This window comes from Balaenoptera borealis, assembly GCF_965194805.1.
Source record: "Balaenoptera borealis genome assembly, chromosome: 8".
In the NCBI taxonomy this organism is placed as follows: domain Eukaryota; kingdom Metazoa; phylum Chordata; class Mammalia; order Artiodactyla; family Balaenopteridae; genus Balaenoptera; species Balaenoptera borealis.
In genome coordinates, this window is record NC_138865.1 from 88541797 (window position 1) to 88555609 (window position 13813).

At 47.4% G+C, this 13813-nt stretch overlaps 1 protein-coding gene across 4 annotated transcripts in view; it reads left to right on the forward strand.

The window, feature by feature from the left end:
- TMOD1 (tropomodulin 1) overlaps positions 1-13813 on the forward strand; it is a 103100-nt gene that overhangs the window by 15746 nt on the left and 73541 nt on the right. For 3 of the 4 annotated variants that reach the window (XM_082404151.1, XM_082404150.1, XM_082404149.1), the window contains exon 2: positions 3972-4122. In XM_082404151.1, the coding sequence (XP_082260277.1) occupies positions 4003-4122 (120 nt within the window). In that variant the 5' untranslated portion in view covers positions 3972-4002. Of the gene's footprint in view, positions 1-3971; positions 4123-13813 lie in introns of those variants that run through there. The other variant, XM_082404152.1, reaches the window with a different exon arrangement.

A 13813-nucleotide genomic window follows, 5' to 3' on the forward strand; every position in this document is an offset into this window, starting at 1 on the left:
CCCAGGCCCTTGGCAGCGAGAACATGGAGTCCTAACCACTGGACCGCCAGGGAGTTCCCCCAAGCCATCTTTTAAAGCCGAGCTTGCAGTGGGCTCTATTAACGTGGTGTTTTCACCTCCCTCCTGCCCTGTCTCTCCCCCACCTCCAGTTCTTCCACATCACTGACCATAGGAGAAGAATCTCACCTCAGAGAAACTGTCCCTGGGAGCCAAGTAGACGAGTGTGGCTTGAAGCTGACAACTTCATAGTTTACCTTAGGAGTTCTCCGTTCCTCTCAGCTTATTTGATGTGATGCCTCGTCACTCTGTAATATTCACAGGACACTTGACATTAGAAAGGGCCTTTTAAATCCTTTGAAATAGGAGTTTTAAATTCATCGGCACCGTGGAGTGTTTAAGTGGAACATTAACTTTCCTGTGTGTGCAAAGATGGAGACTTCTTCAGGAAATGTAATGATTGCATCCCTCGGGGTGGCATCTCTGGAGGTAACCTGCTACCCAGCCCCATCCCTCCTCCAGCAGGCCCCATAGTTGCCACCTACACCTCTCTTCTTGCTCCTTCCCAGCTCCTTTTTTCCCGGGTGGCTTTGACATGGATTCCTCTCTCCCCTGTTCCCTTGTACTGGCTCATCCCTTCTCCAGGGTCTGTCCATGACTCTTTCTAAGGGTTTTAGTGCAAACCATCTAGGAAAAATGAGTCAACCGGCCAAGGTAACAAGCATGGGAAGCTCCTAGGGTTCCAAACCTGTCCCAGCTGGTTCTGTCCGCCAGCCCCTTCTTGTGTGAGTCTGAATGGCTCCCTCATATGACCCAGAGGTGAATCTAAGGCTGTGTTTTCCAAACGTTGTTCCATGAGATTCCAGTTCCAGGAGCAGTTTCTCAGAGACATGGCTTCATGGTCCAAAGGACAGGGAAGTTCTGCTTGTACCCTCCCTGTCTTGGTGACTGACATCCGTTCTGGGAAAGCAGACCAAGAGTTTTGAGAAGTCAGGCAGAGTAGAGAGCCCTCTGCAACTTGGTACAACCCAAGACCTGTTTGAGCACCAGAAAGGTGTTTTGCAGCCCATCTGAGAGATGCTAATTCGGAGGTGTGTCTGTGAGTTGGTTCTGGAAGCCTCCGAGCCCTTCACTAGGGTCCTCTTGGCCCTGGGATGGAGACCACAGGGCCTCTCCTGGCTCCACTCAGGAAAATCCAAATTAGGTTATTCTCTGAGAGCCATCAGGAAGGGTTATTTTTTTCATCTATATCAGAGCATTGTCAGCTGCTTGTGCTTTCTTTGGAAGTAAATAGAAATGAATCAAGCCGGTTGGGGGGGGCCATTTATGGTCTGAACATTGCATTCTTGGGGTCTGGTCAAAGGAAGACGTCAGACCAAGCTGAGCCATTCTTAGAGAAAAGGATGGCACTGGCCTTTTCTGTATTTGGGAAGCAAGTCCTTTCTTATCAAGCCAGCTGTCACACACTCGGATTTCTCCTACAAAGAGGCCCACACATGCACAAACTTAAATTAATAACACGTATCTCTGCTCTCTTTCTGAAATGGAGGCTTTTTCTGGTAGCCTAGTCAACGTTGGTTTTTGTTTATCTTTAATTACTTTGTTTCAAATTAACAACTAATCCCAGCTTTTTGATTGATAAGTTGGTTATCTTTTCCTAGGTTTTGTTTCTCTCTACTCTGGAAAATTCCATCAGTCATTTCACAGATGAGCCACGGGTTTTGTTTGTGTTTGTTTGCATTGGGGTCTAAAACCACAAAATGTTGTGAGGGAGGTGATACTGATTGTATTAGTTTGCTACAGCTGCCGTAACAAAGTACCACACACTGAGTGGCTTAAACAGCAGAGATTTTTGTCTCAAAGTTCTGGAGGCTAGATGTCCAAGATCAACGTATTGGTAGGGTTGGTTCCTTCCAAGGGCTGTGAGGGTCTGTTCCAGGCCTCTACTCCAGCTCCTGGTGGTTTGCTGGTTATCTTTGGTATTCCTTGGCTTGCAGAAGCATCACCCCCATCTCTGCCTTCATCTTCACATAGTGTTCTTCCTGTGTGCCTGTGTAAATTTCCCTTCTTTATAAGGACATCAGTCCTATTGGATTAGGGACCCCTCCTCTGGCATGACCTCATCTAAACTTAACTAGTTACATCTGCAACAACCCTCTTTCCAAGTAACGTCACATTCTTACTTGGAATGTGGTTCTGGGTTACTGAGGTACAGGGGGTTAGAACTTCAACATATGAATTTGGAGGGGACACAATTCAACCCGTAATATCAACTCTATACGTAATAACACATTTCATCCTGCAGCATTTACAAAAGCTCGGAGCTGCTGCCTCACCCTTTAGCCTGTCAGCCTCAGGAACAAAAGCTGAGAGCTCAGCTCACATAGGCTGCAGGACAGGGGGAACTGGCTTAGACACAGAGATGCTAGCAGCTCCCGCAGCAAGCTGACACTGTCCATTCTCCAAGAGAAGAGCCCAGAATGTCCTCAAGGTGGTCTGATTGGACCACCAATGGCAGGTGAGAACTGGAATTGGGTTCATTTCAGTGAAAAGCTTCCTGCTGTGTGCACAGCCCTGAGTCGGGCCCTCGGGAGAGTGGGGTGGAGCAAACCCAGGCCCTGCCCATGAGGAAGCCGCAGGAGGCAGACGTGCGAGCTGCGTGCAGAGGCTTGGGTGCGGTGCCGTGGCCGTGATGAACTTTGCTCAGAGAGAGGACGCTGAGGCTTCACAGAGGAGGTGATGTGTGAGCTGGGCTTGTCATGTTATCAGACAGTTCCAGCCAAGCTGGGGGACAGAAGGGCTTAGGGCCCCGTCGTGTCTCCTGGGTTAGGTGACAGGCAGTGTGGTGTAGTGGGGAGCACTGGGGTCCGGTGACAGGGGTTCTGAGTCAAGCCCTAGGTCATCCCTCAGTTTCTTCGTTGATAAAAAGGTGTTAGTTAAAAGATTCAATTTACAGGGTGTGGCGTCAGGATTGAATGAGTTCTCAGGTGTGAAAGTGTCATGGTTATGGAAGTAGCAGAGACAGGATCCAAACACAGGTGTTAGGTGTCATCTGTGCCACGGAGAATACGCAGTAGCCTTCTCTCGCAAGGAGAGCAGCTGGGAAGTGGCAGACCTGGACCCCCGTCTCCCTGGACTCCCACCCCCTCCATCAATCACTTCCTCCCTCTGAGCCAGCTCCCTGGGGGGTGAAATGAGAGGTCTGGGCGAGGCGATCTCCTTCTGGCCATAAAGTTAGGTGAGTCTATGAAAAGGTGCCTGATACAATGGCTAGAGACGGATGGGCTTGGAAAGCCAGTAGACTGGGGTTCAAATGGTGGTCCTGCCCCCTCTTGGTAATGTGATTTGTGTGAGTCACTCAACCTCTCTAAGCTCTGTGTCCTCATCTGCAAGACGGGGATAAATGCCTACCTCAGAGGTTAAATTAGAATGTCTTTGGGAATTACTTAACGCACAGCTTGGCGTAAGGTAGTAAAAGTTAGCTATTACCGTCAGCTGCTTCTTGTGAGGATTGAATGAGATGTTGTAGGGGAAGGGCCTGCATGCAGCAGGTGCTTAATTAACCATTGACACTCCCCCCACTTTTAAGATCAGCCTTGGCAGAATTTCCAGCGTTCATGTTTTCCATCAGGGTGTGGGGTGATGGGTAGAGGGTTGTACAGAAAATTTTCAAACTATTTGAAGAATAAAATAGTTTTCAGGCACTCATAAGCCATTTATAATCACCTATTACTTGTAACTAATGGCCATGCCTATTACAACAATTACAAGTCGTTAAATTGCATGCCCTCAGGACTTTTACCTTGCAAGGTTTATGAGAGAATTAGTCCAACTTAATACAGGATTCCAGTAGAGTAATTATTATCCTGACAATTCATAAAACATGCCCAGGGCTCCATGTGAGTGATAAGCATCTATTTGCTCTGAGAGCAAATCCAAGAAGGGTCTTTCTAAGATTTTTCTCTTTCTGGTAGGTCATAGATCGGAACAGAAAGTTCTTCTACGATGTCGTACAGACGAGAACTAGAGAAATACCGTGACCTGGATGAAGATGAAATCCTTGGAGCCCTAACAGAAGAAGAGCTGAGGACCCTGGAAAATGAGCTGGATGAGCTGGACCCCGATGTGAGTAGGCACTAAAGGGGACACGTTGTCACAGTTTCAAGGACAGCAGCCATTATCACCTAGGGGAGGGGTAGGCCAACTTCCTGAAGTACCACTTCCCCTTTCCCTCTATGACAATAACATTGGAGTAACATTGCCTTTGCAGGTGTGTGTGTGAGTGTGTGTTATATTAGTCAGGGTTCTCTAGAGAAACAGAACCATTAGGAGGTAGGAGATATATATATATATATATAAAGAAATTTATTATAAGTAATTGGCTCACATGATTATTGAGGTCGACAGGTTCCAAGATCTGCAGTTGGCAAGCTGGAGACCCAGGACAGCTGGGAGTGTAGTTCTAGCCTGAGTCCAAAGGCCTGAGAACCAGGAAAGCTGATGGTATAGTTTCAGTCGAATAACTGGCAGGCTCAAGACCCAGGAAGAGACAGTGCTTTCAGTTCAAGTCCAAAGGCAAGGAAAAAAAAAAACAACAAAAGCAATTACCCAGCTCAAATTAATCAGGCAGAAGGAAATTCCCCCTTTGTGGTAGGAGGATCAGCTTTTTTGTTCTACATGTATTCAGACCTTCAACTGATTGGATGGGGCCCACCCACATTAGGGAGGACAATCTGCTTTACTCAGTCTACCAATTCAAATGTTAATCTCATCTAGAAACTCCCTCACAGACATACCCAGAATAATGTTTGTCTAAACATCTGGGCACCCCATGGCCCTGTCAAGTTGAGACATGAAATTAACCATCACAAGTCCACTCCTTGCCAACTTGGCACCCATACACACCTCCTTAAACCATACTTATCTCCAGATAAAGACAATTACAAGGTCATAATTCTGCCTAACATGATACAACTATCCTGTGTATAACCTGCCAGAAGAAGAGGTAAAGTTCTTGAGTAATGTTTACTTTTCTCCTTGATCTCCTGTAATTTAATACTATGATGTGAAATTAACAATACTTAGATACCACCATATAAAACCAATACATCTTGTTTCATGTTAAGAGAATAAGAGAGGGAAGAAAACAAAGATATTTACTTAATACGCATACACAGACTCACACATACACAGACATGTTCATAAAAAAATACAGAGGAAATACTCATGACAACATCGTCCTTGTTTCTCTAACTGGTCACGTGGTCATAGCTGGTATCTATAACTACCTTCTTCCACTGTCCATTCTGTACTTCCCTTGCCTTCAGCAACCATAGCCTCAGCTGGGTGTGGTTCTTTGCCTGGCGGAGTGAACCTAGTTCTGTAGGGCCTGGACCATTAGTAGTCCTGCCTGGATTGAGTTGTCATAGTTTTCCATTGACTCTAATCACAGGTCCTGGTGATACTAAGAAAGCCCTAAGGAATCTCCTGTATTACAGACATTCTCTTCTTTCCCTCCCTGTGGAGCAGCAGTCTGATTTACCCTTGGTAACCAGGACCAATCACCCCAGCTGGTACAGAAACTCCCTCTCTGCCTATTCGTTCAGAGGCATAAGGAGCCCAAAGTGGCAGTCTTAACCTCCAATCCAGTGGAATCGCTGCTCTGTCTCCTAGTGGAAGCACTCCTCCCTTTGGAACTAACTAAGACCTTGAGGCCAGCAGAGCATCAGGTCACAGGAACAGGATGCACGACTTTTGCCAGTGGGTCACTAGGGGTACCACTGGTAATAGTGAGGGGTGCTACTCCCATTTCCTGGACCCGTGAATCCAGGCCGTGGGAGAAGAAGCGCCGTATATTGGACACTGATTCAGAGCATGTACAGGCTCCTAGAGACCCTTGCCCCAGTCCTGCAGAGTGTTACCACTTAGCTGTACTGCAACTGAGTCTGCAAAAGCCAAGTCCACCGTCCTGTCAAGCCAGCTGCCACAGGGTGGCGGGGAATATGTGTCAGGTAGCACATATAAGTGTGTTTAATACTCAGAATTTGCCTCTGCAGTGAGGTTACAGCATCACAAGGCCGGGAGGCTCCCTGGTCATGTCTGTGGTTTGGCCAGTCACCATGGAGCTGTCAGCAAAGCTGAGGGAGGTGGCTATTTCAGGTACCCCAGCCAATGCCCAGCTCAGAGAAGGTAGAGAATGAATGTTACTGAATTAAGTGAATTTCCCATTTGATATATTTTTAAATTAAAAATGGGATATTTCATGCCTTTTTTTAAAAACCTGTCACTGCTCAACCCTAGTTGAACAGTGATCCATACAGAAAACACTACTTTACCGTTTCACTAACCCTCAAGTAACTGCAGCTCGTGTAGAGGGAATGTAGCTTAGCAGGGAATATGCAGGACTAGAGGTTCGGTGTCCCAGGTGCAACCCTGGCCCTGTCTCTTACATTCATGTGACCTTGCGCCAGTTGCTGTCCGTCCCTAAGCCTCAGTGTCCCCATCCGTGAAATAATGGAGTTGGTTGGTCCCATTCAAAGCTAAGCTTCCATGAGCTTATAACCTGGGCTTATCTCCGGGTTTGATTAAATGTCTTCTTTCTAGATAACCCAGAATCCTTGTTTAGGGGTGCTGGGTCCTAGGCCGCACAGAGTGACAAGCCCCTCCAGCAGTGTGTCCTCATCTTGCTATTCACGACCCCCGCTGCCCCCCGCTCCTGACCCTGCCAGGAGGAGATGGTCCCTGAGGTGAGGCTGCTGGGGGTTGATTAGAAGGCAGCGTCGGTGGGAGAGCCTTGGGTTCCTCCTTCCCCTGCACCATCGCTTTCCATTAGCCTGGGTTTCCATAAAAACGAGTGACGTAGGGAAGAAACAATCAAGCTTCCAGCTTTATTGCTATAAAGTTATTCTGTTCTAATTCTATCCTAGATCACCGTTGTATAGAATTGCAAGAGCAGATAGTTTTAAAAAGTGAGAACTAAAGGAGGATGTAGCTACTTCTAGTCAATTCAGTAAACATGACTCCGTTACCTGCCATGCGCCGACCCCTGTGCGGCCACCAACAGGGGAGCCTAGCGGGGATTCTGCCCTTCAGGCCCTCCGTCCAGTGGGGAGCGGGCATGATAAACCATGTCCTAAGTGGGAGCACACAGGGAGCTCAGGGAGAGGATTAATTCTTTTTTGGTGGGAGGCTTCACAGAATAGGTGATACTGGAACTGGGTCCTGGATTTTTCAAAGTCAAGAATAAAAACAAAGAATTCTATGCTGAGTGAAGGTCACAAGCAAAGGCTCACGTACAGCAAGTAATTGGGGATGCGGAGTTTAGGCGTGGTCTCTGTGGAGGGCTCGCTGAGCCTGGAAGGGGGTTTGGGCTAGATAGGGGGGCAGAGGGGTGCAAGGAAGACTAAAGAGTTTGGACTTTTCTCAGCAGGCCCAGGGAGTCCCGAAGGCAGAGAGTCAGTGGACTTGCTGACTCAGGACAGATGGACCGGAGGAGATGCTGGGGAGATGGGTGAGAGGCGGAAGGGCTCCCATGGTAGTGAGAGAGATCTTTCCTGAAGATAAGGAAGGGCCCCTGGCCCTCTCCACAACCCTTCTGCCATCTTGCAGAATCTTTGCTGTTTTCAGGGTGAAGTACAGACTCCCAGGAGCCCCCAGAGCCTGCTGCCTCTGGCCTTGGGGCTGTTGGAGTTGCCCTGAGCCCCTGGATGGGGGTGAGTTTAGATTAGGCTGTGGCTACAAATTGGGTAGGTGATGACAAGGGTCAGAGCCAGGCAACAGACCTGGGAGTGGGAAGGGGGCAGATGGAGGAGCCCTCAGAACCGAGAGTGGAGCCCCTAAGGACGGCTTGAGCCCCAGCTAGGAGCTCCATTTCACTTCTAAACTGGCAAATGGCCCCACCCCTAATATCAGGGTATCTGGCCCTAGCAGCAGATTCCCAGGGCCTCTGTACCATCACACAGCCAGCTGCCCTGAGCCCTTCTCACCGGTGATGAACAGGAAGGTATGCGTGTGAACACTGGAGGGCTGGAGAACCCGGTGAGGTGCAGAGCTGACTGACTTGCTCAGCATCACAGGACCAGGGCGTGGAGACTCAGATTTCAAACAGGCTCCAAAGTGTGGCACCTCCCCCTCTGGCAGGAGGAAGGTGCAAGTGCACTTGAATTTCAGAGTAGGGTTGGGCAATCCGAGACCTGTGATCCTCGTAGCATTGTGGCTTCAAATGGACATTTTCAAAGCCCCCTTTCTCTCTAAGTTCAAGAAAAAGAGAAGAGAAATCAGAGCAAGGATAGGAGATAACGGAGACCAGCGGGGTTTTTGTCCCCATCTAACAATTAGCCCTTCACTGAGATGTCTCTGTTACCTGATTTGCAAGTCAGGATGGGAGTTTTGAAAAGATCTAGCGGGGCTCCATTCTTTCTGAGAGCACAAACATTCCAGCTTGAGTTTCACCCGTCCTCAGCCCATGTTCCGAAATCACAGCACAGGGAGAGGTCAAACGTATGCAGACCAGGAGAGGCCTCAGAGCCTCTGGTCGGGAGGGGACCAGAGACCAGTAAGGTGTCCAACCCTCCAACTTACAGAGCAGAAACTGAGCCCAGAGAGGGGAAGGAACTTGCTGTGGTCACAGGCCAGAGCAGAACCAGCCCAGGCCCGCTGCCCTCTCTCTTATACTCTATACTCCTCCTGTTTTAATTCTGGTTTAACAAGTGCTTATATGGCACTTTTTATGTGCAGACACTGTTCTAGGCACTTTGAAAATATTCGTTCAACCGTCATCCTAATCCTATGGTGCAGGCACTGTTATCATGCCCATTTTATGGATGAGAAAACTGAGACGTGAAGTAACTTGACCAGGAAACTGAAATGAGGCAGTGGCAGAGCGATGACACGGCTCTAAAAGTTCACGTCTTAGCCACACCGCTATAAGGCTTCACTGGAGTCTTCAGGAAGATAGTTTGAGCCACGGATGTGCTCTGGTTTTGTAGTTGGGGAAGGTGCTGTATGAAAATTTATCACCTTTTCTTCCTAGAAACAATGTGAGATGCAGAGGTTCTTATTCAATCCTGGCTCTGCTCCCAACTTCGGCAAGTGCTCTTCCCTCTTTGGATCTCAGTTTCCCTATCTGCAAAGTGGACACAGTGGGCCTAGATGCCCTCTGACACCCCCTCCAGATCTAACTGTCTCTGATTTTATGAGCAGTTCCTGGCAATCTTATGACCTGAATTCAGCTAACAGGTAATGTTTCAGGGGGGTTATGTTTTCAGTGATGCAACTGTTAAGCCCCAGTGTCATGTGACACAGTAGAGTACACAGAGTTGGAAAGCTGCTTTGTTTGCAGCAGAGGATTCCAAACTTGTGCACAGTAAAAAAAAAAAAAAAAAAAAATTTCCCGAAACTTTCTCTCTCTTAGTCTGCGTCCTGGAAAAACTCAAGCTTATCATGAGATTGTTGCACTTGGACTCCCACGGGAGAGGAATGCTCCATGTGCTAAAAGTATCTGCTGTTGACTGATTCCCCAAGGGGATCTGCCCTTTCTTGTCTCTCTGGAGTTAAGTGGATGCTGCTCTGAAGCTGAGCCAGCGCCTCGGTTCAGGTTGCCTTTGTACCAGGCAACAGGGAAAACGGGCAATGCACGGCGATGTTTGAGAATGACAAGTCACACCGGGACTTGGGCAGGGTACAGTGTGTGAGCTCTTATAGCATCAATAGATAGTTGACATTTACTGGGACAAAGCCCTGCATGGATTATCTTCTTCAGTCCTCTGAGAGGTTTGGTTATCAGCTCCATTTTAAAGATAGGGAAACTGAGGCTTAGAGGGATGAAGTAGCCTGCCCAGGAGCTGGGACTCCAGCCCAGAGAGTCAGACCCAGTAGCCTGTGCTGTTAACTACCACCTCCTGTGAATGTGTGTGGGAGGGCCTGGAAGGCAACTTGGAGAACAAAGCTGGGGAATTACCCAGCAAATTACTTTTTTCTAATTCAGTTTCTCTTGAAGTTGTTATGTTATTTTCACCATAAATATAAATCTTAAAAAAAGAAAGAAACCACCAGCACAAAGAATTTCACTATAAATGTTACTTGTTAATGAGGCTTTGAGGAAAAGGAGTAATATTTTTTAGTGTCTCAGTAAAAGGGTCAAAATATTTACACACGAGAAGATGGTAGAGATAACCCCAAACTTACAAAGAAATTGGGTCTTACAAGTTGATTTTGAAGTCTGCTGTTGGGAGTCTGTGACACATTACAACTATAGAAACAACAATGGAAAACAACAGGCCCCTTCAAGGCCTGAAATAATAATAATAATAATTTTAAAACTACAGCTATTTCTCTGTTGAGGTCGTCTTACATGCCAGGTGCTATGCTGTTTTATGGGCATCATCTCAAAAAATCTCCACGAGGATCCTATGAGACTGATCCTCACAGGTTGGGGTTGAAATCATTTTAAGAAAAGGAAATGGATGCCCCCAATCACATAGCTAGTAGGTGATAGACTGACAGGTAGACCTGCCTCCCTCAGCCCAAAATGTGTCAAAAGTTCTGAGACCAAGGGACCATGAACTGCAGGGAGAAATGATGGAGGAGAAAACCTAGGACTGTAGAATCTCAGAGTTAGAGGACCACTTAGACATGATCTAAGCCCCACCCCTATCCCTGTATATACAAACACGGCGCAGATAAAGAATCCCTGATTTACAGAGTCCCTCCTGCACACATGTCATTCACCCAGTGCTTCATGTATTTCATCAAATCCTCATACCAACCCTTTGAGGTGAGCAGTACTATCCCCACGTTAGTGATGAAAAATCAATACAACAACAACAACAACAACAAAAACCCCTGAAACCCAGAGAAGGGAAGGGACTTGTTCAAGGTCACACAGCAAGTAAGCCACAGCACCAGGACCAAATCCTGGGACTTCCTGTCACACTGCATGGCTTCCCACCAGACTCCACAAAATCATAAAATCCTCCGTATTCATGGCCCACATGGTATCCTATAAAGCAGAGGATGCTCTTGGCTGTGCAGGAAGCAGCCACGTTTGGTCCACAGGGCTGTGGTTCTCCCCTGTAGCACAGACCAGCAGATTCACAAGCCCAGGACAGAAGTAAACAGTTGAAATGGAAAGAAATAAATCTCTGCTCTAAAAATAGGCACACATCCTTAGAAACACTGCCGGCCGTGCACAGAGCCAAGGATGGGCCTGGTGGGGTGAGGGCGAGTGAGGCCAGGTGTCAGTGTGTCCTCATCCCACCATCTGTCTTCTAGCCCCGTGACCACCTCCCCACCCACCTCTCCACCCCACTGCCTTCCCCAAGACCGGCCTCCAGCCTCCACAGAATGCCCTCCTCCCTGCCCTGCCATCCTCTCCTCCCTGCCTCTGCTGCTGGGGGACCTCTTGGATCTGGAGCCCTTCATTCTCAAGTCAGAATCCTCCCATTTCTCAAGGCCCAACCTCCCCTCCCCCTTGGGAAGCCTTCCTGACCCTCCCCCTCCAAGCCCCCAGCACAGCACCTGCCCCACTAAAGACACTGAGCAGTTTCCTTTTTGACTTTGACATTTTTAATAGGAAATATGTTAAACATATAATAGAGTACAGAATACACCTATGTTTCCACTATCCAAACTTAACAAATGTAAAAATGCTGCCTTACTTGATTCAGATCACCCTTAAAAAGAAAAAAAGAATTACCATAGATAAAGTTTTAACCCTGTCTTCCCACCCGCCCCCCAGTTTCTTCCCCATCTCTCCCACTGCCACACCTTCTACTTGAGAGGCAGCAAACTAGCACCCACAACATCAGGTAGGTAATATAACGAAGGGAGGAAGATGGGCCAATTTTCGTGAGGCACATGGCCATCTTGGGTCATCTTTTACTTTTCCACTCTTGAAAGAGATGTGGACATAAGAAAGTTTTCACTTACCACTTTACCTTCCAAGAAGAAAAGCAACAACAGAGCCAGTGATAAATGTTAACTGCTTCTTGGCCTCTGTGTCAGAGACAGGAGGGAGTGGTGGGGACTGAGGCAAATGGGAGAGTTTGTGTTTGACTAAAGGGCACTTGCTGTTCCACTCTGCCAATTGTTGCCCAATATTGCCATGTCATCTAATTTTTCAAGAGAGGCTGGAGGGCTTCCCTGGTGGCACAGTGGCTGAGAATCCACCTGCCAACTCAGGGGACTTGGGTTCGAGCCCTGGCCCAGGAAGATCCCACGTGCCGCAGAGCAACTCAGCCCGTGTGCCACAACTATCGAGCCTGCGCTCTAGAGCCCATGAGCCACAACTACTGAGCCCTCATGCCACAACTACTGAAGCCCATGCGCCTAGAGCCTGTGCTCCGCAACAAGAGAAGCCACCGCAATGAGAAGCCCGCACGCCGCAACGAAGAGTAGCCCCTGCTCACCGCAACTAGAGGAAGCCCGTGCGCAGCAACAAAGACCCAATGCAGCCAAAAATAAATAAATAAAATAATTTATTTAAAAAATTTTTTTAAAAAAGAGAGCCTGGAAATCTGAATTTTTATGTGCAAGTTTCCTATTTGAAAATGTTGGCAGCTCATTCAAATATACAGACAAAACCAAGTTTTGGCATTTGATTGGACTATAGGTCTCCCAGTTTCCAATTCTGACTCTGTTCACATGACAGATTTTTAGATAGATAGATAGAAAGATAGATAGATAGATAGATGAAAAGTACCTAGCCCAGTGCCTGGCACATAATAGGTGTTTAATAAATGTTTGTTGAACCTGAATATATGATTTGACCACTAGAATCTAGGGTTCTTGCAATTTAGAGCCACACTGTAGCACCACAGGTATAGGGCAGCCAGGTACAGTTGTGCAAGTATTGCACTGCACAACTCCAGCAACCATTGTTCACATAAACCAGAGAACATATAATGCCCTTGGAGTTGTGCCAGTGCACAACTTGCACAACCAGATGCAGCTGCCCTGACAGAGTCTCCCCATAATGCAGTGTCTGTTCAGTTGAATGGAAGTGAACAATTATGCCCTATGGTGGTAAAACTGATCGTCATAATCTGTTTCTAATATAGAGTTCAAGGCTTTATTCTGAGGTTTCAAGCTAAAGGAGATCTTGACCATTTTACAGAAAGGGAATTCAAAGTCAGAGAGCACCAGTGCCCTGTTTGTGGCCTCAAAGCCCTGGGATGAGAACCCAGGCTGTCAGTTAGAATGCAGTTTAGCTGTAAGTAATAGAGATTCAAAATAACATGATGTAAGCAGTGGTTTATTCATCTCATAAAAGTCCAGAGGTGGGCAGTCCAGGGCAGGTGGGGAGCTTAGCTCCCCAAACGTCCCAGAGTCCCAGGTTCCATTCAGCTCACGTCCTTGCCATCACTAAGGTGTCGCCCCCATCCTCATGATCCAAGGTGGTGGCCAGGATAGCTGCTTTCCAGGCATTAGAATAGAAGAAAAGGGGTGGGGGGTGGAGAAAAGGAGAAAAGCCATTTTTCAAGTACCTTTTAAGGAAAGTTACTGGAAGTTGCCACTAGACACTTCTCATACCATGACCCAACCTAGTTGCAAGGGAGCCTGCGAAAAGTAGTCCTTAATCTAAGTGGCCATGTGTTCAGCTAAGGGTGGAGTGCTTTTATTACTGGAGAAGGGGAGATATGATATTGGTGACAATTTGAAGTCTGTCACTATGGGTTTGCCAGTCTGATGGCCTGATGTTCTGCTCTGCCAAAAGTTCTGAGGAGGAGTGAGAGGAGTTGATAGGAATTTAAATCCAGATCCCCAAAGGAAACATTACAAAGGTCTTACTCTCTAGCTTGGCGTTTTCCAAAATCTC